At 38.1% G+C, this 23,885-nt stretch overlaps 1 protein-coding gene and 1 long non-coding RNA gene across 2 annotated transcripts in view; one reads left to right on the plus strand and one right to left on the minus strand.

The window, feature by feature from the left end:
• Positions 1-23,885, plus strand: part of si:dkey-11f4.7 (piezo-type mechanosensitive ion channel component 2) — a 33,599-nt gene that overhangs the window by 7,582 nt on the left and 2,132 nt on the right. Inside the window, exons 13-53 of the mRNA XM_034695502.1 lie at positions 396-504; positions 820-941; positions 1,400-1,459; positions 2,968-3,116; positions 3,255-3,419; positions 5,459-5,500; positions 5,783-5,815; positions 6,020-6,132; positions 6,475-6,650; positions 6,962-7,138; positions 7,249-7,413; positions 7,912-8,112; positions 8,207-8,411; positions 9,269-9,370; positions 9,460-9,625; positions 10,444-10,687; positions 10,809-10,905; positions 11,126-11,285; positions 12,407-12,496; positions 12,656-12,744; positions 13,384-13,449; positions 13,684-13,796; positions 13,961-14,081; positions 14,284-14,358; positions 14,572-14,738; positions 16,162-16,361; positions 17,390-17,554; positions 17,770-18,093; positions 18,256-18,514; positions 18,603-18,791; positions 18,882-19,089; positions 19,227-19,359; positions 19,809-19,956; positions 20,059-20,273; positions 20,380-20,538; positions 20,753-20,900; positions 21,191-21,379; positions 22,291-22,383; positions 22,582-22,751; positions 23,022-23,138; positions 23,413-23,492. Coding sequence (XP_034551393.1) covers positions 396-504; positions 820-941; positions 1,400-1,459; positions 2,968-3,116; positions 3,255-3,419; positions 5,459-5,500; positions 5,783-5,815; positions 6,020-6,132; positions 6,475-6,650; positions 6,962-7,138; positions 7,249-7,413; positions 7,912-8,112; positions 8,207-8,411; positions 9,269-9,370; positions 9,460-9,625; positions 10,444-10,687; positions 10,809-10,905; positions 11,126-11,285; positions 12,407-12,496; positions 12,656-12,744; positions 13,384-13,449; positions 13,684-13,796; positions 13,961-14,081; positions 14,284-14,358; positions 14,572-14,738; positions 16,162-16,361; positions 17,390-17,554; positions 17,770-18,093; positions 18,256-18,514; positions 18,603-18,791; positions 18,882-19,089; positions 19,227-19,359; positions 19,809-19,956; positions 20,059-20,273; positions 20,380-20,538; positions 20,753-20,900; positions 21,191-21,379; positions 22,291-22,383; positions 22,582-22,751; positions 23,022-23,138; positions 23,413-23,492 — 6,004 coding nt within the window. The remainder of the gene's footprint in view (positions 1-395; positions 505-819; positions 942-1,399; positions 1,460-2,967; positions 3,117-3,254; positions 3,420-5,458; positions 5,501-5,782; positions 5,816-6,019; positions 6,133-6,474; positions 6,651-6,961; positions 7,139-7,248; positions 7,414-7,911; positions 8,113-8,206; positions 8,412-9,268; positions 9,371-9,459; positions 9,626-10,443; positions 10,688-10,808; positions 10,906-11,125; positions 11,286-12,406; positions 12,497-12,655; positions 12,745-13,383; positions 13,450-13,683; positions 13,797-13,960; positions 14,082-14,283; positions 14,359-14,571; positions 14,739-16,161; positions 16,362-17,389; positions 17,555-17,769; positions 18,094-18,255; positions 18,515-18,602; positions 18,792-18,881; positions 19,090-19,226; positions 19,360-19,808; positions 19,957-20,058; positions 20,274-20,379; positions 20,539-20,752; positions 20,901-21,190; positions 21,380-22,290; positions 22,384-22,581; positions 22,752-23,021; positions 23,139-23,412; positions 23,493-23,885) is intronic.
• Positions 20,743-21,375, minus strand: LOC117821316. Its single transcript, XR_004632944.1, has 3 exons — positions 21,175-21,375; positions 21,020-21,079; positions 20,743-20,892 (listed from the first exon to the last, which is right to left on the minus strand). It is a non-coding gene; the product is annotated as an uncharacterized LOC117821316 (long non-coding RNA).

The following is a 23,885-nucleotide window of genomic DNA, read 5'->3' on the forward strand; positions in this document are numbered from 1 at the left end:
GAGATTTACCAGGATATGTTGTCAAATAATAGTGTGTTCACACATTAGATCTCATTTAAGATTGTATGAATTATGTAAATAATACAGTTCAGGAAGCACTGAAGTGTTTGTTCTTACCGACAACAAACAGCTCTTGATTGCTTTAACAGACACTTGTAGGGTTATGCATTATTACGGTAAGATGTTTTTCAACCCCATAGATCAAAGTCTAAAAACCATGCACTGACTGTATTTTCAAAAAATATTTTTTAGAAACAAGCTTGTGCTCACCAGATTGTGGGTCTATTAAAACTATAGTGCATATCAACATTAATTATGTTAAACATCACATTTTGCACAACTGTGTGGGTATGTACATAAAGTTTTGTGCTCATGATACATTGTGTGTGTTGCAGGTCTTTTATAGCTTCAGCTTTTGGTTGATGTTTCGTCAGCAGCTGAAAGAGAGACAGGAGGAGCAGAGTTTAAAAACCCAATCTCTGGATGATCTTAAGGTTGTCTCAAGTAAGTCATTTTTCAATACTTTTTTTGAACAGATTACAGCAACCGTCCATCCATTCAATTTCCATTATTGGCTATGATATAGAATCACCTCTGGTGAAAGTTGAGGAATGGAGCCTGTCCTACTTTTGGACAATGTACCATGCCCCAGAAAAAACAGGTTTGGAGTGATGAAGCCCATGAAGATCAGCATGACATGAAGCCAGGGGCCTTGGTATGATGACGGGTTGAAAATGCTCCGTACTCCCCCTTTATCCCCTTAACCATCCACTGACCTTCACCTTCTTTTGTTTCCTTTTTGGTGTCCCCCATTTTCAGCGGAGGAAAGTCAGCCATCCCCTCTCGTAGCAATGTTGATCTCAGGAGTGAAAGGGTTGCTGGTGAAATACTGGATCCTGTTCTGCTGCTCCATGTTCTTCGTGATCAGCTTCTCTGGAAAGGTACAGTATCTATTAAAAGACTAAAAAGCAGCTCAGAAATTTAGATTGAAGTGTACTGATTATAGAGAAGCTGCATACTTGAACTATTCTGCCGAGGTCATTGGGACACATGTACAGTTATTGGTTTGTTTAATCTTCCTTGTAAGTTTCACCATTTCATCCTTGACTCTGGGGTCCACATTTTCTCAAAGTTATATAATTCCGTATAATTGAACTAGTATCATCAAACATCTACAAGAAAAATCAAAAATCTCTAATGTACTGGGGAAAAAATACAGAAAATGTTCATTGTATCATTCTGACTAACGCTCCAAGAATAACATTCTTATCTTGAGTTATAATTGCTGTTCACTGACTTTTTGTGTATGTGTTGCCCATGATATCTAAGCAGATTTCTGACAGCACACAAAAAGTAACTATGAAATTGACTAAATCTTTCCTGTGTTTGTCATGTTAAGGTGGTCGTCTACAAGATCCTCTACATTGTCCTTTTCCTCTACTGTGTTGTCCTCTTTCAGGTATGTGATTTTCTACCAGGTCAGTTATTTGAGTGATTTGGTTGATTTAAACAGCAAGCATGCAGTCTGGTTGTCTCTGTAATGGACAGACAAAGTACTTCATAGTCTCATAGTTGAGCTGCTGTATAACACAAAAAGCCACTGTAGTTTCATCTTACACTGTAATGTGTAAACACCTAAATTATCATCAGTGACTCAGAATAATTCTAGCTCTTACACAAAATCTTAGAATGCATACACTAAAAGTCAATGTGCTGCTTATTGAAACAATTTCACTGTTAAAAGTATTGATTATGAGTCATAAACACATACAAATTCAATTTTTCGCTGCAGTTTTCCTGTTTTTTCCCCCATCATGTTTCTGCTGACCTTTTAGAAACACAGCACGCACTTACAGGAAGGCCTAATGGTTGTGGAGGTGACGGAATACAAGACATCGCAATGAGCTCTATTTAAACCATTCAAGCTTACAGTCAAGGCGCAAAGTGAATACAGTTAGCTAGTAAGCTTTTTCACTTACTGTGTCTGGTCAAAAGAAAATCAGGCTGTGCAGACACAACTTTAGACCCCATAATCCAGGTGCTAAGTAAGGTTAATGCGAATTGAGGTTAGATTAAGTCCCTTGATGTGTCAGCTCTCATTCCCTTTAAGACTGCTTACAGAGACTGCTTGTCTAGCAGTTGTGTTTCTAATTCTGCTTCAAGTTCAAAAATGGACAGAGTGGTTCTGCTATTGATTATGCGGACTGGCTACAGTGGCAAAGCTAACAATAAGCGTATTAGCTGACATAAGCGTTGTGACAAGCTTGCTGATTGCATTGATGAGGATGGGGCTATTAAAATGACTTTTCTGTCATCATGGAGATACCAAACAACCGTTCTTTCAATACACATTAAAGACGGACAAGAGATATGAATTAATTCCCATATTACATCACGTTGTTGCACTAATGTGGTCAATAAAAACAAATACTTTACAACTAGGAGCTGCTGCTAAAAATTTCAGCCTTTCTACCCAAACAAACCAGGAATATAAAACGTGTCTCCTACTATAGAGAACGCACAGAGACCACTGTATGAGTAATGTTGATGCCTTGGCTGATGTTCCGACTGTACAACAGAAATGATCAGTGACTTTTTAAATGTAGTGATACTCTGTGTACATTAAGGGTGGGGGCATGGCAAGGTGAATCTGCAGACGCTCCAACAGTGTCAGACAAGATTTAATGCCTAACATTACAGAAAGTTTGGCTTTAAAACTTTATCCACTGTGATGCAGCTGGATCACATGTCTGTATTCTCTACTGAATGCTTAATAAACACTGGCCAGTTGAGCCTTTTCTCAGCCTCAAAACAACAGTTTGACGGTGGACATTAACTTCTGAAAACATAAGAAACATTATAGTGTTTTACATACTCAAGAGTAATACATTTCAAACAGTAGTATAATTTAAAATGACTCTTAAGACCATTAATGATGTAATGGACTTTGCGTCTGCCTCATCCCAGGTCCGTTATGATGTGTGGCGTCGGCTCCTGAAGACATTTTGGGCGGTAGTGGTTGGTTACTCCATGGTGGTCTTGATAGCAATATACATGTACCAGTTCAGGAGTGTGTCTGGTCTGTTCAAACAGATCATGGGTATGTCGGAGGAAGGGTGAGTGTGCATATAGGCTATCAGCCTACTAGCAATTTTCTATTTTTTATTTTATGAATAAAGCAGGAGAATGTAGTTTTTTTTAAATGCTAAACATGTTGGGCCCTTGTTCTCAATCTATCATTGTCCCATTTTCAGTCTTCGTGACATTGGTTTGGAGCGGTATGACACAGTGGAACTGTTTGCACGTATCCTGCTTCCTGCTGCATTCCTATTGGCTTGTATCCTCCAGCTGCACTACTTCAACTCAGACTTCCTGGATCTTACTGACCTAGATGAAGTACCTGTCAGACAGGTTTCCAGGTGAGACTGTAAGAATGTTTGCACGAATAATAAAATGTCAACTTATTGAAATATTTAGCCATGGGATAGCCACTCAAATGTCTCTTTAGCACTTGCAGTGGTTGTGTTGTAATTGGAATCTGGGTAGTGGCATAAACAATATCAGTAGATTATGCAGTTGGCTGTGATAGTTTTTCTGAAAATATTCCCCAAAATGTTATTATTATTATTATTATTATTATTATTATTATTATTATTATTATTATTATTATTATTATCATTAGTAGTAGTAGTAGTAGTAGTAGTAGTAATGGTATTAGTATTAGTATTTTTTTAAGGCACTGCATGGCCTTGCACCAGACTACATCTCAGAGATGCTTTTAGTATATAAACCAGGTAGGTCTCTCAGATCCTCCGGCTCCTCTCTTTTAGCTGTTCCTAAGAGCAGAACTAAAACATTTGGTGACGCTGCTTTCAGCCACTACGCTCCCAAACTATGGAACAGCCTGCCGGAGGATCTGAGAGGAGCTGATGGAGATATTGAGACTTTTAAACGTAAACTAAAAACGTATTTATTCAGTCTGGCTTTTATGTAGGGTTTAACAATTTTATTACCTACCTTTTAATATAATATTGATTTAAATATTGCTTTATTATTTTAGTAATTTTAACTGTTATCTTATTCTATTTTTATGTATTTATTCATTCATTTATTTAATTTTATTTATCTACTCAGTTTTATTGATATTTTTCAGCCTTAGTTTTATTTTTCAACTCTTATCCTTACCTTTTAAATCTATTTATTTTAACTATTTTTATTTCTTAATTTTGATGCTTTAACTTATTTTAATTACACATATTTTATTTTGGTGTGCATTGGTCTCTATTTTATTTTATTTTTATGTTGTTCTTATTTTTAATTTGGATTTTTATTAGTTTTATTATTATCATTATTATTATCTTCCACTAAAATGTCTTAGCATTGTTTCATTTCTGCTTCTTTCTTGTTTTCAATCGCTGTAAAGCACTTTGGGTTGCATTTTATTTGTATGAAAGGTGCTATATAAATAAAGCTTGATTGATTGATTGATAGTATTAGTATTAGTAATAGTATTGTTATTATTACTATGATTATGATTATGGATACTCCTATTTTATTACCATGATTATGATCATTATGATGATAACGATTATGATAATAATGATAATGATGATAACAATTATTATTATTATTATTATTATTATTATTATTATTATTATTATTATTATTATTTTATTTTATTTTGTATTTATTTTTAAAATAGTATGACTACACTATAGTTATTGTATTGTAGTGTATAAAAACTAATTTGGCTATGTTCATTTTTTTTTTTTTTAAATCAAATCAAACTCAACAGTAGATAGGTAGTTCATAAGAAAAGTTATGCTTATAGGAACAGTATGTAGAATTTAGAAATGTTTTAATGGGGGAAAAAAACTAAGACAGCGGTTGTTGTGCCAGAAAGACTTGTATAGTAGAAGTTTTTGATGGTAAAAACTTGACAAATGGAGGATGATACTTTCTTGCATCAAAGGAGCTTTTATTCCTCGACAGCCACTTTCATTTATACACCTTCAACCGTCAACATTAAGGGGGGTCACTTGATGCTTAGATTCAGCTGAGGTTAGCCAGCAAAGGAAAAGCCATTATTATATATCTGATAATGTTTCCCTATCTGTACCTTGTTTTTATATGTTCATATTAATTCATTATTGTTTTTTATTTCAATGTTCAAAAACATAAAAGCTTTTATTCTCTGTTACCAACTCTTGTGTTACCTTGGCTTCACACTGAGCTCTTATGGAGGACGTCAGTCAGCTTAAAACAAACAATACAAAGAGTCACTGAAGATTCAGTCCCTCTTTGTGGCTGTGGCCTTAACATCTGCGTAGATTGTTTGTTTGTGGCTGACGTTGTTTACTGTTCTTGTTTATACTTTTGGTACCACCTTGTTGATGTCTAAACATGTTGTTTATCTATGTTTTTGTCTCTTGTCTGACCCATCCTTCTCTCCACCCAGAGAAGAAGAGTTCAGGGGTTCAGTGAATGTGATCTCTGAGACGTAAGAGCCACTTTTATTTGTCAATACATGTTTTATTGCACTTACAATTAAAACTTTTTTACTCTAGTAAAGTTAGTTATTAGCTGCTAACATCATTGGTTGGAAAAAAGTGGCTATTCATAGGTAGTGTTACAGTATTGCCTTTGAACAACAAAAGGTCCTGCTTGAGTTATGTGAACAAAAGTATTTAGTTTTTCATAATTAAGAGGTGACTATAAAATGATTACTAATTTTAGGAATATATTCTGTAATTTGTATCTCTTTTCTCAATTTCATTTCCAGAATTAAAGAAATCCTCGCAAAATTCCAGAAAAGGTAAGACTGTAGTTCAAATCTTAATGCTTGCTGTTAGACAACTGGGTGGGATTTGGGGAGAAAAGACTCCTTCGACAATCAATAGTTGGATAAATGTTGACTACTAAAAATGCCCTGCAACCTGACAGAACTCCCAAGAACCGAGCGTTTGTGTGTTTCTCTTAAGTCATTTCAAAGTTTCAGAAACACTTTTTCTTCTTCTAGGCTTGTCAAGGAGCAGATGGGAAATGGAAAAAGTCAGGAGACTCTGGACAGCATTGGGCTCCAAACCTCCCAAGACAAAGAAAATGAGGCGCAGGAGGAGATGACAGAAGAGGGTAACTCATATGGTTCTTTTGTCTTGATTTGTTTAAACTTTTTGGGGTTGTAAAAATGTTTGGTATTTTTCTATTTTAGTTATGTATTTAGATATGAATGTCAGTGCGCAAGAAGATATTAGTTCCTTGTGTGAGAATGACAACACATCTTTTGAATTTCACATCTGTTTGTTATTGATTCCTGTCTCTTTGAATCTTGCAGTATTGTGTCACTTGTTTGCAATGTAGCATAAATCCTCAGTTTGGTATTATTTGCTTTCCAAGCTATATGACAACTGTGGTAGTATGATGTTCATATACCTGATGTTTTTCCCTTCCCCTGCTACTATCTCTTCCTCCCAGTTCCTCTCAACAGCAGTCCTGAGGACAAGTGGGTTGTGATTGTGGACAGAGCAAGCCTGCTGCTCATTCACGCTCTGTTAGGACTCAACAAGTTCCAGGAGCAGAGCTGGAGACTGCTGGAGCTCCACAGCCTTAAAATAGTTTCATCTGGCATTATTTGGGTGTCCCTTCAAGAGGTGGGGTTTGATCTATGCATGCATTTGTACTGTGTGCATGGTCATGTAGACATTGGCTTGATTAAACATTGTCCAAAAAATGAAACATCAACCCCTGGATGATACTGCTCATTGCATGTTTTCTTTCCTTTAAGTTAGAAGTTTTAAAAGGCAAAATCAGAGCTAAAAGACACATTTTCAAGCCTTTAATCTCTCAATTGACATTTTCCATATGAAGAGTAACTGTAACTGTAAGTTTTGCCAAGTTTGCTCAGACAAAATATATTTTTTCACATTAAGAAAAAAATGAAAAGTTGTGATTTACACAACAGGTATCTCTGATGAACCTGCTCTTCCTGGTTCTGTGGGTTTTTGCTCTCCCATTCCCACGGTTACGACCTTATGCATCCAGCATCTCTGCTGTGTGGGCCTGCGTCATGGTGGTGTGCAAGATGTTCTACCAGCTGAAAGTAATCAAACCCCTCGATTACTCCTCCAACTGTACAGCCGTGAGTATCCATAACTGTGTGTGTTCGTAACAGTGATTTTCAACTTGACACTTCTGTGGGCCAGCTGACAGCTGATTTTCAATTTTCACTCTACACATAATTTTTCCTAGGGTCTGATACCGTCCAACAGCTCAGGTTTGGATGTTGGAGAGGAGCTGAAAGGAAACATGATGGAGCTGCTCAGAAGATCTATTCTGTACATCGAGCCTGTAGACCCTATCTACTGGTGTGGAGCGCTGCGTAAATGTGAAGGCAGGATCCTCCCGTGTCTCCGGGTATGGTCTGAAACTTTTTATCTTTGGATCAGGGCTATGCTCTCAACTTTGAATATTTTTAGGTTTAAATAGTTTGTTCAGTGTTTCAATACGTGTAACCAGGGCTGGTAAGATGCATGTGAACAAGGAAAAGTAAGATAGTTTTATTTTTTCTATAAGATGCTGCACTAACCTTCACCCGACCAAGCAGCTTGTCAGTCCTTAAAAACAATGCTTAGCCTTTTTTTTCTCTATTGGGAAGTTTTGCATTGGATTCACAAAAGTAGAATTACAAGCGATGCAAATCCTATCTCATCACTTCTTCACACTATAAAAAGCTTCAAGTGTATCTTAAGAAAAGTAAATAAGTAATAGATCCTGAATGTATTCCCAAACAGTTAAGATTTGCTTTTTATTTCTTGTAAGAATTCCTCCAAGAGTTTGAATTGCTTTTGAAGTCTCTGACAGTTATCCCACAGTCCCTCCTCGTTTCTCTATAAAGTGTCTTCTGTCTTACAGAACCACCTCATGGTGCTCGGGCTACTGGTTTTTGAAGCAATTGTTCAGCGGCACCAGCTCTACTTCCGCCTCCATAACGACCTCAAACCCCCACCCTTCAGCATAATCTTCCAGGGCATCACCAGGCAGCACCTTGACCATGGCGTTCTGCCCTGCATTAAATACTTCATCAACTACTGTTTCTACAAGTTTGGACTGGAGGTACTCTGACGGACTACAGTGATTTTTTCATTTAAATATGTCTGTAAACTTTATATGTGTCTGACATTGTATTGATGACAACACTTTTTCTTAGATCAGCTTAATCGTGGCAGTGAACGTGATTGGTCAGAGGATGGATTTCTATGCTCTGCTGCATTCCTGCGCTTTGATGGCTGTGGTGTCACGGCGACGGAGGAAGGCTATTGGGGAGGTGTGGCCTAAATACTGCTGCTTCACTGCCGGGCTCATGGTGCTGCAGTACATGCTGTGCATTGGGATCCCTCCTGCTCTCTGTGTTGGTATGGATTTTACAGAAATGTTTCATACATTAGTGCAGATAAAGGAATGGCATAATAACATATACACATTTTTTCCAGTTCCTAGATACATATTCATTCACATATTGAGTGTTTGGTGCACCAAGAGTGTGTCATAAATAAATGCCATGTAAGTTAAAATTTGGTCCAAAAAGTGTCCCAAAAAACAACAAAAAATTAGTTATGTCATTTCTCTAGAAGTGTATTTGTTCAATCGACTATCCAAAGCCAAAGCTTATTGAGTTGAAAGAAAGATATAATAAAAATAGCAAATCCTCTCATCTTGGAAACTTGAAGCTGAAAATATAATCTTATATTGTATATCAATTATAATGGAATATTTTATTTATTTATTTGTTTATTTCAACAGAGACAGTGTACAGCCATTTAGTTGTACCAGAGTTAGCTAGCAGAATATAGAATGTCAATGAATTATCGATCTTTAAGAAGTTTTTTATTAATTTCATGCATGTTAACTGGTAGTAGAAAAGAAGCATATCATTTTTGTCTTTCTTCTGTAATTGAATCTGATAATATTTTTTCTTGATCATCTAAATTTGAGTTTTAAATGTCAGGAAATATCACAAGATGGTCATGTTAGTTTCTGAAAGGTTAAAGTAAAGTCAGTTTCATGTTAAAGAAAACATGTTTAAAGAAAAGTTGTTTGTAAATGAGGCATTACAACACTAATCATCAAACATGTTTTCTGATGTTTGCGAATTGACGACTTGTCTGTGAGCATGTTTCAATTTCGAGACAAAATCAAAATTTCGGCATTTGCAAAAGTGTTGCATGGTTGAATTATCTTCTTTTTAAAAGTATCCTACTTTTTTTTTCAGATTACCCCTGGAGAACTGCTGTTCAACCTCTGACCTCTAATATCATAAAGTGGTTTTACCTGCCTGACTTTGCCATGAGACCCAATCCTCTGTTTATATTCTGTGAGTTCATCTTTTCAGTTCTATCTTGTCTTTGAACCTATTCCTCCTCCAGTCAGATTTTGACCCTCCACCCCTCCTGCTCTCTGCAGATGACCACCTCCTGTTGCTCTGCTCGTCCCTGCAGTGGCAGATGTTTGAAGAGGAGAACCGAGCAGCGGTGCGACTGCTGGCTGGAGACAATGTCGAGATCAGTCGTAGTCTGGATCCTTGTTCCTTTAACCAGTACATACCTGTTGATAACTTCCTACACTGCAGGTCAGAATTTTCACTCGTACTCCTTTTTTTTATCAAATTATTTCTTCCCTTCTTAAATGTGACTTACCTTGAAGGTATCAGGTTACAGATAAGAGCAGGAAGTAGCCCAAATTTGGTTATCAAGCTTCTAATGAATGTCCTCACTGCACATTGAGAGACTTCATAGCCCTGATTTTTGGTCTTTCAGAGCATTCAGAGGTTGAGTTAGATCTCTAATTTACTCTTTGGGAGTGTCAAACGAATAAAAATCTTACTGGTAAAGTGAAACTGCTGGAGGAGCAGTGCAGACATACCACATTTCCTTGAGAGCATGCACCTTCTCTGATACTCTTAATCTCCTCAGATTTACAAGCATAGAATTTGTTAAAAAACAGGAAATGAAAGCCAAAATATTATATCAGACATTTCACTTATTTACAATATACTATTTTAAATTATATTTGTATCAAATGAAAGGAGCAGTAGTACCACAAAGAGTTATTCAAATACAACAGTGGATTGCATTTTGTCAATAAAGACCACCCATTACCATTTATTCTGGATATTATTCATAAATGTAACATCTTGTGTTTGATATTGCTCCCTGTCATAATGAAATAAATTTGAAATACCAGCCAGAAGAAGGTTTGATTTTTGCTGACAGTACAGTTTGTAACATTGATGTCTCATGTAGCTTCTGGCATGTTTGGCATTATCTTGAAAAGCTGCAAATCTCTTGCTAACTGGATACAAGCAATGAAGCTTCCATCCGTTCTTGCTGCATGTTTTTATGCTGCTCTTTCTGAGAAGTATAACGTCCCTCTCTGTCTGCTCGGCAGAAGTTACCTCGACATGGTGAAGGTGTTTGTGTTCAGCTATTTCTTCTGGCTGGTGCTGTGCCTCATCTTCATCACTGGTACTACCCGGATCAACATCTTCTGTCTGGGCTACCTGGTGGCTTGTTTCTACTTCATGTTGTTTGGTGGCAGCGTGTTGATGCAGCCTGTCAAATACATTTTGAGACTTTGGGACTGGCTCATTGGATACACCTGCTTTGTGATCACCATGAAGAACCTTCTGTCTGTGAGTTACCACACCTTAAAGAATCTTAGCAGAGCAATCAATCATTGTCTTGTGAGTTAGTTTTTGGTTCCTAATTATAAGTTCTAAGATTTTCCTGACATTTTTGTAATTTTGTGATCAGCTTGGGTCATGTGCCTACTTGGGCAGCCTGCTGAAGAACGGCTGCTGGTTGATTCAAGCCTTCAGTATGTTCTGCACGATTAAAGGCTACGATCTCCGTAAGTATCATTCATGGATAATGGTTGATGACCTACTTAATCTCTTTAACAGTGTTGGTGTGTGAGTTAGTTATGAGTATATACAAATATTTTTTTCTGTAGTAATGTGTGATCTTATTTTTTTTTACGTGTGTATGAACTGACAGCGTGAATAAAACCAGTGTTCTGTCAAACTAAGCTCTGAGGTATTTAAAGAGAAGATCTTCTGATTGTGTTTCAGCCGAGCCTGACGATAAGTGTGAGCTACCAGAGGGTGAGGCTGGCATCGTCTGGGATGCAATCTGTTTCACTGTTCTTCTGGCACAGCGGAGGGTCTTCCTCAGCTACTACTTCCTCTACATAGTGGCTGACCTCAAGTCTTCTAAGATATTGGCTTCAAGGTCTGTACTCCACTCATGCTCTGGATCCTCCCAAACGTAATACTTTGTAACAGGACAAACTTAACCATAAGTGTAGGGGTAAATTGAACTTGCATTTTGTTGCAAAAAAATTGAAAGCCTAACTAGGCAATCTTTTATTTGTTAAACCCTGCACACTATGCCTTCCAGCTACTTCCCTCTGGGAGGCGCTACAGGACAATTGCCTCCAAAACAGCCCGTTTTTAAAAACAGTTTTATTCCTTGTGCAATCAACTTTATTAACTCTGAACTCTAAACACCAAGGATTAGGCATGGCCCTTGTATTTTTGTATTTTGAAATGTTACATCTACATGTACAATTATGTTTCGATGTCTACTGTTAAATGTAATGTTGGAACCTGCAGTTGTACTGATAACAAATTCCACCAGCTTGGCTGTGTGGTCATTAAATCAATCAATCAATCAATCAATCAATCAATCAATCAATCAATCAATCAATCAATCAATCAATCAATCAATCAATTAAAAATGGAAACCATACTGACATTACATCCAAACGTCATAGATAAAGCTACATTTAGAGGAGTTCTTTTTGTGCTGTTTTGTAGGGTATTTATTGAGATATTCCAGAAATATGTATTTTATTTAGTTTCTATTTAAAGGACACAATTTATGCAGTATAAGGACAAGGTATATGTTGGAGCCATAGAAAACATCAATTCACATTCATCTGCAACTGGAAACTTTACCCTCCACACATTTTGAAAATATGAAAATCTTTGCATGTCCTGCAAAATTTCTGCGTCCATTTCTGCGTCCTGTAGAGACGCTTAAGAGGATTTTTTAGATATGTAGATAATTAGAATTGTTGCAGAAAGTTACCTTTGTTCAGATTATAATTTGACAGTATTTTGAATGTAGAGTCTTGATCAAGGAGAACAGATTCATACTCTGTGATGCAACCTCTTTTTTTTCTGTTAGTTCCTTGTGGGTGGATTATAAAACCCAGTCATCATTTGCTTTAATAAGAGATCACTTACTTCCAAGAAGAAAGGAAAGCAGCAGTGTTAAAATGATCAGATAGTAACAACAACTCATGTTACCAAGTCATGCTCTTATTCCTAACCTCCCTATACCTATAGGGGTGCTGAGCTGTTTGAGGCAAAAGTGAAGAAGCTGGTAGCAGCCCGCCTTGAGATGGAGAAGAAATCTGTGGAAACACTGAAGAAACAGTAAGAAACCTCGGCTTTATAGAGCAACATTTAAACTCACACTCCCAAAGTCATTCTGACTGTATATGGCACTTAACAGCATTTTCTCTTCAGATCTCCAAGTTATATCCTCTTTAAAATAGTAAACAATTAACTTGCCATCCCACTCTTTCCCTGAAGGATGGAGAAGATTAAATCGAAACAGAAGGGTCGACCTGCAGCAGCAGACAAACCAGCACTTCCTGTTGATCAGGCGCAGCTGACACTAGGTAACTCTGTTTTAATGTTGTACCTCTTATCTGTTTCTAAACCAGAAAAGCATGACAAGGAAGTGTCAACTGTATCTCTGGTAAAACATGTTACCAGTTTTAGTTTTTTTGTATTATTACTAATTTACCAATGAAAAGGTACATCCAATTTTGATTTCATGCCAAGAGAAATCTCCCATACTGAGTAAACTTTGATCAATTCACTTCCTATATTACCCAGCTATTTGAACTAAAAGCTACTGTGAGGACTTTTTAGCTGTTGACTAACCAGACTGAAATTAATATTGATGCATCTGTATGATCTACAAAAGCAAATCATATTATTGGAATTAATATTGATTATTCCATAGAGTTATCTTTAATGTCTAAAACCTCTGGCGGGGGGTGAAATTCTTTGTGAGAATACACTACACATGCATGTTCCCCTTTGTCCACAGGGGGCGCCAACATCAACATAAACCAAAAGTTCCTCACAGGAGCTTTAAGTTGTATTAAGTGTTATTTTTTGGTAACGCTGGAGTTTATAATGGTCTTCTTACAGATATCTGTGGATGTGAAAGTGTTTTTAAGCCTTGAATTTTTATTAATAAAAGGAATAAAATCAGAAAATATCTCGACTAACTGATCTGTGTTTTCCAGATGATGATGAGAAGGCCAAGAGAGATGCAGGAAAATGGTGGAAACCTTGGGTGTCTAAACCAGGAGGTCAGACACTAGTGCTTTACTCAGATTGATGCACTTTTTTTATTTTTTTTTACAAAACAAAGCATCCCAATGATGAAGAATGATGATGTTAGTAGCTCAGGCTGTGTAGTGAAAAAATCATCACTCTGTTGGCCACACTACAGCTGTACTGGAGCAGCTTTAGGTCGGATGCCTTACTCGGGGGCTCATCAGTATGCATTGATGTAAATTCTGACTCTGCTCTTTTTCATACAGTGGAAAACAACTGTGGCTACCACCTGTTTGAAAGTGACAGTGAGGAGGAAGAAGAGGAAGCTCCAGAGAAGAAAGAAGAAGAGGAACCACCAAAGAAGAAATCTGCTTTCCAGGTAAGGATAAGAGAGAGAGGGGGGGGAAAATATATCTATCAAGATGAAGAATTGAAATTGCTCTTTAAAAAGTGAACACTATTACTTCAATATGTTGTACATCCAATGCCTCTGATTGTAACATCGTAAGTCAAGACATGTATCTGTTGTCTCTGTTATCTCAGTTAGCCTATGAAGCCTGGGTCACCAGCTCCAAGACGGCTCTGAAGGACCTGAAGAAAGAGAAGAAAAAGATGAAGAAAGAAGAGAAGAAGAGAGCAAAGAGAGAGCTGCAGAAACAGCAAGGTGAGCAAGCCACATCTGGTTTATGTAGGAGCATTTAATCCTCTCTTTTGGTTCTTCCTTTGATTGTTTGCAATATTTTGTCCCATTTTAGGACCCAAATGAAAGGTTCAGAGTCATTACAAGTCATTATTTGAGGACACTGAATTGTATGTCAGTAACTCAGGACTCTATCTAAATAACTTCACTTTATTCTTTTTTCTAGGCATTGAAAGAGCAGACTCAAGTGAGGATGAACTAGATGAAAGCACTGTGGAGGAAGAGGCGGTTGAGGAGAAAGGTAAACATACACGAGTTACTGCATTACTGCACTGTTGGATTCTGCGACCTTATTACATCTTAACTTCAGGAAAAAGAACGTTTTATAACACAGAGAATTTAGTATGCTGAACAAGAAGCAGCAACACTATCAAGGAGAGCAAGAAGATCCTGTAATGTACTGACACCTTCAAACTCGACTGCAACCACTCATATACTCGTCATTTCCCTACAGAAAACATTCTGCAGCGAGTCATCAACACTTTGAAGTTCTTCTGGGTGTTTGTTCAGTCCCTTCTTGATGACCTCACACAGGGTCTGAATTCTTTCTGTAAAGACAACCTGGCCATTTCAAAGGTGCTCCGTTTTGAGAGAGCATTACTTAACCAACAGCAAAAGAAGGTGAGTGCAAAGTTGACGGTTGTAAATTGAAGATGTGTCTTAGTTACAGAAAAAAACGAATTGTTCCACATCAAACTGACGTAATGTAGGGTATAAAACATTTGAAAATGCCTCAAAATAACCTCAATCCCAAGAAACATTTTCTTAAATGATTGAACTTGTGTTATTTTTCTTGATATCAGCTGTGATACTAACATTGTGAGAGTAGTGTTACTTATGGTTGAAGAAGTCAATGTGTTTTTTCCTGTGTTGTTCACTTTTTACTGTGAAAATAGATAGATAGATTGAGGACAAGGAGTAAGATCTGTTGCTCCTCCTCAAACCCCACTCCCCATCTCACCGCCTAGATCCTCAGATGCTAATGTCCTGTCCCGCATCACCAAGACCAAGCACTGCAGCTTGGGGGACAGAGCCTTTACCATCGCTGCCCCAACTCTCTGGAACTCTCTCCCTCCTCTCTCCCTGACTCGTTAAAAATCAACTCAAAACCTATCTCTTCTAAAAAGCCTACAACACATGACCTCTACTCCTTCCCTACTTCTGTTTTTTCTATTTTATTTTTATTTTTGGCTCTTCACGTTAAGCCATTTTGAGTACTTAGAATAGCGCTATATAAGCCCTGACAATTATCATTATTATTATTATTATTAGAAACCACTTGTTATTAAAAGATAAACACAATAAGCTGAAACGTAATCGTATTTTTAGGAATTATGTTTTATTTTGTCCCGCCTTTTGAACTTTTTAAAAGATTTTTGTTTTCTCCAGCTTTAAAATGAAGGTACAGTACATGAGCAACATTATTAGCATTAAAAATAAGGTTTCCTCTATCCCTCTCAATATATCATGTGAAATGATATCGTAAAAAAAGACATTTGAAGCATTTTTCTAAGTTGATTTTTAATTATTATCTAGAATTTAAATCTTCATTATTGACAATTTTCTTTAAATTCTGTTTGTTAAGACCTCTACTCACATTTGTAAAGGTTAACATGTTAACGTCTCATCCTGTTCTGGTATGCTGCATGCGTCCATGATAAAGGTGATGCCCCACCCAACAAAGCAGGCAGGCAAGAGAGGGGTAACATGTTTGCCTCCACACGATGTAGAGTAGACATCTTATCAGACAGTCAATTGAAAGCTGTAAATGTGAACCAATGTGGGGGTGCATTTAAGGAGGACCTTTGATGTCACTCCACCTAAAGGCCATATTTACTTCTGTTCCATAGAACAATACATGCTGTAAGCAGGTTCACTATAAAACTCTTTCACCCCCTTCAAAAGCCAATGACAGTGATGGAGTCGTACTTTTAACATCAGTCGTGAACCATCAAATCAATCATCATCCACATGCAGATCATGTTATCCTGTTGGCTATGTACTTTTTTGTTTTACCTCTTTTTCTAACTCTCTCTCTCTTCAGGGGAGAGAGGTGAGTCAGGAGAGTGTGAAGCAGTTTTATGATAACTGGATCTCCCGTCAAAACACATTTTCATCTCAAGATGACCTCGATGACCCGCTGCCTCCTTCCTCACCTCCACCTGCTATCCCCTCCTCAAATCATGCCTACGCTAAGCTTAGGAACCAAGCTTCCAAAATGTCATGGGGCAGCAGTGTTTCCAGGTAAGTCATCGGACGCTGAGTCAGTTATGTGTTCACGTATATCTGATGTTTTCTTCTGCTTCTTCTGTTATTCCTCCAATGTCTTTATATATGTTGTATATTATGGAAAGACAGACCTGCAAAAATATTGTAGACATGAATGACATCATTAGAGTACAAAACCAATCAGCAATGCCTATTTGTCAAAGCCAGACCAATTGGTTCTCAAGTCCGTCCAGGTTCCTGAAATGCATGCTGCCGGACTTACTGTGAACCCTTTTTACCCTAATGTTCATTTAATAACCAATTTCAACAAATAACAGTATTGTCAAAATAAGTCACTGAGAGGTGAATAGGGAAACTATTTTAGACAAGTCCAGCTCGAAAACCGAATCTATGTCCAATGTTCTTCCAGTCTGGATCCATCAGTCCTGTTATCTACATTCCATTCATAAAATTTTTAGCATTCATTTGGTCCATACAGTCAATAATAGCATAAAACATAACGTAAAGAAAGTCAAATAATCTTACAAACAAGTTTCAAGCTGACACAGTTAAAAAACCATTCCTTTCATTGACACACCTGAATGCAGGTCAGGTGGAGCCTTGGATTGATGCACAACATAAGCCAAGGCTCCACCCAGTGCTCAAGTTCTGAACTACATGTATACAAAACATGGTATTTCAAGGCACTGTATGCTAAGGCACAAGGAGCTGCATGAGGGGCTGTGGAGGATGAGTGAGAGAATAAAATGTCTCATGCAAAAGATAGAATAAGGGCAAAAATAAAATCCATGTTTTCGCTCCAACAGCCCAGACCTGCTGACCTAAATGGTAAGGTGATAACACACCGCTCTCTATTTTGCTTTTGCATCCTCTTTCCCTCTCTCTTTATTTCTCACTCTCCCTCCCTTTTCCCTTCTCTCTCTCTCTATATATATATTATTTCCACTTTCACCTCTCTCTCTCTCTCTCTCTCTCTCTCTCTCTCTCTCTCTCCCCCTCCCTCCCTCTCTCTCTCTCTCTCTCTCTCTTTTTCCAACCTTCAGCTGTATGACAGACGAGACAATGCTTGGTTCCCGTCAGCCGACCCAGGAAGAGTTAGACGAGCCTCCTTCTGTGCCGCCTGCTGCTGACCAGCTCAGACGGAGGCTCCTGAGAACAACTAATTTTGACCAGACAACTGTTGGACCTGATGATGAAATTTCACCAAGGTGAGTGAGTTAAGTAAAGTCCACCACTCGGGTGGGTGTTGTTGCTTGTGGGGAGGATCCAGTTTGTTGGCATTGTGGTAAATATGCTTTTACGATGGCACAACTCCCTCTCTGGAATTGTGCAGATGTTCTTATTAGTTTTTATAGGTACTGCTTCTTCTGTGTCTTCTGTGATTTTGATCTTAAAGCGTCCCTTTGTCTACCCTTTTCAAAAGCTGTGAAGATGACTCCCCTCTAAGTGAAGACCACATACAACATGAGGATGAGGGGGAGTACACTGAGGCTGAAATTGAACATGAGCAGGAATACAAAGAGACAGAGGAAGAGAAACAACTAGAAGAGGATTGTGAGATGGAGAGAGAGGAGCTGGAAGAGGAAACACAGCAGAGAGAAGAAGACGAATGCGCTGATTACCCAGAATGCATGTCACTGGGCTTCAGGGAGAGTGATGGAGAGAAAAGCCTTGACCTCTCAGAATCTCTTAAACCTTTGAGCCAGGAAACAAGGAACCTCACTGCCAGTGAGCTGCTGCTGAACAAGTAGGTGAACGAAAGAAAAGTATGATTGAAAACAAGATGTGAGCTTCTTTTTGGTTTTTGCAAGAGAGAGACAAGCCTCTGTGTGACTTCACGACTTTCTAATCATTAACTTGTTCACATTACTCACTTCTGTATTTTCCTCTTCTTCTCATCCTTTTACAGCATGTTTGAAAATGACGAGATCAAAGATTCTGATAAGTTTTTTGTCACATTGCCGCGGCCACTGAAACTGGGGTTTGCCCTCTATAACACCATGGTGTCCAAATCAGAGATGCTATGCTACTTCGTCATCATCCTCAACCATATTGTGTCGGCCTCGTTTCTCTCCCTTATCCTGCCCATCCTCATCTTCCTCTGGGCCATGCTGTCCGTTCCCCGGCCGACCAAACGCTTCTGGATGACTGCCATTATCTACACAGAGGTAATCAGTTATGACGAGGTGTGGTTTGTTCAATATGATCCTCAGACATGGAGGCGTGATCTAAAACTCTCTTCTCTCTTTCTCTCAGCTGAATGTTGTGGTAAAGTACTTTTTCCAGTTTGGTTTCTTCCCTTGGACCACCTCTGCCTATCGAGGTATCAACGCCGACAGGCCCTTTGCCCTTCCCAACATCATTGGGGTGGAGAAAAAAAATGGCTACGTCCTCTTTGACCTTATTCAGCTGCTCGCTCTATTCTTTCACCGCTCAATTCTCAAGGTACGATCGGGAAATCACCATGAAATTTACCTTTCTGCTTCTCTATGTCCAGCTCATCACCATATTCTATTTGTGTCCATGACTGAACAGTGCCATGGGCTGTGGGACAACAAAGAGGTTGAGATGCCAGATTTTTTCAAGAAGATGAAAAGGAAAGTGGACAAGAAAAAGATGACAGGAGGTGATAAGACGGGCAGCAAAGACAAACCTCATCGCCGACTTAAGTTCCTTCCTTTACAGGCCTCCACAACCTCCATATTCTGGAAAGGAAGGAGAGGTGACTTAGCAGAATCTAATGGTGAATATTCTCAAAAAAAAAACCTGGATATTTAATTCCAAATTTGACCTGACGGTTTGTGTAGATCCAGTGTGAGAACTCTTCTTCTCCTTTCTCTTCTTGTGTCATATTATGTATATTTCATTTGTTTACTGGAGAGATGAAGCCCAAAAAGCAGCACAGCAAGAAGAAAAGACGACAACGTAACAAGGTTCCTCTGACCAGGAAGCAGAGGATCAGACAACATATCAGAGAAAGGATGCTGCAGGCCAAAGCTGCTATCATAGAAGTGTATGTTGTATTTTTTATTTTGGTCCACAACTAATGTTCTAAATGTGCATTAGAATTCTCTACCTTATATCTTAAGTGTTTTTTCCTGAAATATGTAAGCAATATATTTCTTTGAGTAGATAGCTTTCCAAGTTTTGCTCTCAAATTAAAATTTTCTTCTGAGAAAAAATCATTTTGGACAAAAATTGAAAATATATATTGGGGGTAGTGTTTCTCTGTGGAGATTTGATTGAACTGAAGTATAATAATACACTTCTAATTATAATTACTATAGCTAATACAGTAATTATTCAGAGTTAATTTGTTAAGATATTTACTCACATCTGTAAAATCACATGATTAAAAAATCTCATTCATGCTCAGTGCACTCACAAGTTTAGATTGTGTTTCAGTGAATCAGAGTACAGTTTTGGGGACACATTTTAATACTTTTCATAACTTTTTTCCAGTGCTCTTCACATTTACTTGCCCATAAGGCAGTTCTTCTATGACATTATTCACCCAGACTACAGTCCCGTGTGTGACGTCTACGCCCTCATGTTTCTTATTGATGTAGTCAACTTCATCATCACCATATATGGATACTGGGCTTTTGGGGTAAGAGTCTGCCTTGCCTCACATCAAACCAAGAATCTTGAAACTTAAGATGCATCTAAGTGTAGTCCAACACTATTTAACTGTTGTTGTATCTCTCTGTAGAAATACTCTGCTGTAGCTGACATCACAGAGTCTCTGTCAGAGGACCAGGTTCCAGAGGCCTTTCTGGTCATGTTGCTCATGCAGTTTGGCACCATGATAGTGGACCGGGCCCTCTACTTGAAGAAGTCCCTGCTAGGAAAGTGTGTCTTCCAGGTGGTGTTGGTATTTGGCATACACTTCTGGATGTTCTTCATCCTCCCTGGTGTCACAGAGAGGTCAGTAACGTATTTTATCATCCAGTAACATCTACACTGTTAGCTTGAGAAACCAACTCAAACCTGCTGATCTCATCATGCCTCTATCTCTGAATGAAATTCACAGGAGGTTCAACAGTAACCCTGTTGCTCAGATCTGGTACTTTGTAAAGTGCATCTACTTTGGCCTGTCCGCCTATCAGATCAAATGTGGCTACCCAAACCGCATCCTGGGCAACTTCCTCACCAAGAACTACAACTACCTAAACCTGTTTCTCTTCCAAGGGTAAGAGAACTGTTACTTGCTTTGATTAAGATATATTTCCATTCACAGGTGTAGCTATTGCAACTGCATTAAATAAGACATGTTTTATACTCTGTATACAATCAGGAAAATTATTTGTAGTCTTTTTGGTCTGTAGAGTTGTATTTTTTTTCAACCGGCACTAAATATTTCCCTTTATTCTTTATCTTTGTAATCTTCCTCTCATCTCCTCAAGGTTCCGTATGGTTCCCTTCCTGACAGAGTTAAGGGCGGTGATGGATTGGGTTTGGACAGACACCACTCTGTCTCTCTCAAGTTGGATTTGTGTTGAAGACATCTATGCAAATATATTTGTCCTGAAGTGCTGGAGGGAGTCTGATGCAGTAATTGAGAGCATGCTTTACATGATGTTTTCAGTGCATAGGATTATCATGAACACTGTCACCAGATATAGATTATAAGATCAATGATTTTAACTTGCTGAAAGTATGTAACTCCCTACCTTGTCTTGACAACATTGACAACACTGTGAGGGATCTTTGCCTTTTTTGGATTTTGTTGGCTGAGGACAAAAAAACCCAAATCAATTATTTAAGTAATTGTTCCACCCAATAGATAAAGTCAGTTGAAAAAGTAGGTGAAATCTACAGTAATTACTTTCATTTTTTTCTAGAAATACCCCCACCCTCCAGGGCAGAAGAAGAAGAAGCTGGTTAAATATGGGATGGGAGGATTCATCATCTTTGCCCTGATAAGCATCATTTGGTTCCCCCTTCTCTTCATGTCACTGGTACAGTCAGCAGCTGGAGTGACAAATCCGCCGGTAGATGTCTCCATTGAGCTCAGCATCGCAGGATATGAGGTCAGAATTAAAAAAAACAGCAACAGGTAAACTGTGAGATAACTTTGAAGTTCAATTGTATTCGTGGTTATAATCAAATCAATGAAGCCTTATAATCATAGAATAAATATTTCTTAACCATGAAGTAGCTCTTTGCTTGAAGTGCTACTGTGAAGATTATGGTAAACTCTAACAGTTTTATCATCATTTATCACCTCACTACTTTTTCCCTGATCTGTCTCTCCTCTGACTGTCATGGTAGCAATTTTGAGGCTGTGCTTTGAACTGATTGCTAGTATCAAGATGCTAATGATGAAAGCGTTTATTTAAGTGTTAGAGGTATATTGTTTATGGCAACAGTTGAGGTTTAGCCTATTAGCATTTGCTTCACATCAAGAAGGATTTAGATTTAGATTTAGAAAACTTGAATGTCCTCAAAGAGGTGATTTGTGGTACAGCACAGCATACCAACATTAAAAGCACATCTGACACACGTGACAAAGATCCAAATAATCCATAGTAGCTGTTATCATTACTGCAATAAGACCACATCAAAAGAAATATATACACAGTTATAGTCTGTGCACTCTCAGTCTGATGCATGTCAACAATCATAAACCAACAAACATACAACAAATCAATAAAATAATGCTTGGTATAATGTACATATCCTCGTCCCTATAGTAGACAGTAGTCCCTGTATTTCTGCTGACTTATCTAATTGAGTTACTGCCATGGGGATAAATTATTTTTTTCAAGGTTGGTTCTGATCTTGGGGTATCTATACCTCCGACCAGAAGGGACTAGCTAAAACTCCACTGAAAGTGGGAGGGAAATATCTATTCAGTCTGCTTTCACGGCCAGAACCAGTTGAACACTTGTATGTATGATTTGCATGTATGATTTACTTTTGATCATGTCCGTTTCCACAGCCTCTGTTTACAATGAGTGCCCAGGAGCAGAACCTGATACCTTATAGGGAAAGAGATTTCAACGAACTCACCAACAAGTATGCAACCCACAAGGTAAGAGGCTTTACGTTTTTTGATGTAAAAATCAAAGTGAGATCAATTCAGATAAACTTCCAATGGAAGGACATTAAACACAATAATACTTCCAGTGCAGAAATGTAACATACAATGATTTAATCAATTTCTGAAAGCTGTAGTGACGTTTTTTAATAACTGTATAAATGCATCCCCCCCTCCTCTCTGATTTCCCAGGGGGCCATGCAATTCATAATGAACTATGGGCCAGATGACATTATTACAGCTAAAATCAAGAGTGATGCCAGTCTGCTGTGGAGCATCAGCCCAGCCAGTCGAGACGCCATGATAAAAGAACTCACCAACTCCCCCCATATATACATTACCTTACGCTGGACACTGCTCAGGTCAGTGTTTGTGTGTACAATAAGTGTATGTGTTTGTCTACCAATAAAGCACTTAAGCCTAACATATGGCTCCAAATGACCCCCAACACCAAAGAGGAAATGAACAGTGAATGGATAAACATTTTTTCTTACTTTTGTTAAAACAAAAATAAAAATCAATAAATAAAAAATACTCATTAGTTATGAAAGAAATATGGAACAATATTGGTCTTTGTTTCTTTTTACACTTAACACTGAACAAACTGAATGCTCCTCTCCTGTTCATATCAGGAATGCATCCATCTCAATGAACGCAGAGGCGGTGGGAGAACACACTGTGAAGTTTGAGGACAATGCCTTGAAGGATGGAATTATCCATATGCTTGAAGGCAACAGCAGCAAACCTGTGTGAGTCTCATTCAACAACGTGAGGTGTTCTTTTCTTGATTGCAATTTTACTGTTGGTCTTCTGCAGGTATTAAAAAGCAGTTGACTCACTTGGGATGTTAGAATAAAAAGAACCTTAAAGAAACATACTTTTCTAGGAACACCACTATGTGAGGTCAAATGCTGTATATTGTCTGTTGCTCAACACTTACACTGCTCAGGCATTCTGGTACAACTGTGCATGTATTCTGACATGGGAGTATTCTGCCCTCTGACTTGAGCCTTTTTCCCATAGGATTATTAATTCACTGTTGCCGAAATACATCAGGGGTCCCAAAGGAACAGTGTCCAAGATGGCAACCAGGATGACAGTAGGCAAGTTAAATTTTAACATCCATTGAACATAAGACAGAGTGTTGGCCTTTCTGCCCATAGAATAAGTTAGAGGAAGCATTATGCTTTGCTTTACCCGTCTGTCCCATTCATCTGAGTGCTACGCTCCAGGGAAACATTTCAATATGGCAGCACCTCCTCAACTATTTAAATGTTGATGACCTGCCGTCAGTGACTCGGGTGTATCATTACTGTTTCATGTAGGACAATTCATGCTGTCATTTGGATTTTATGGCTATGTACTCCTTTAGTTGTTTTCATAACACAAATATTATCATTTTGTACATCTGCATGTATCATGTTTGTCTGCAATTCTAGTTCTTTAATAGATATTAACTGCATTGTGTTTACACTATGTAATAGTAGGGCAGGTAA

This window comes from Notolabrus celidotus, chromosome 11 (genome assembly GCF_009762535.1).
Source record: "Notolabrus celidotus isolate fNotCel1 chromosome 11, fNotCel1.pri, whole genome shotgun sequence".
Lineage (NCBI taxonomy): Eukaryota > Metazoa > Chordata > Actinopteri > Labriformes > Labridae > Notolabrus > Notolabrus celidotus.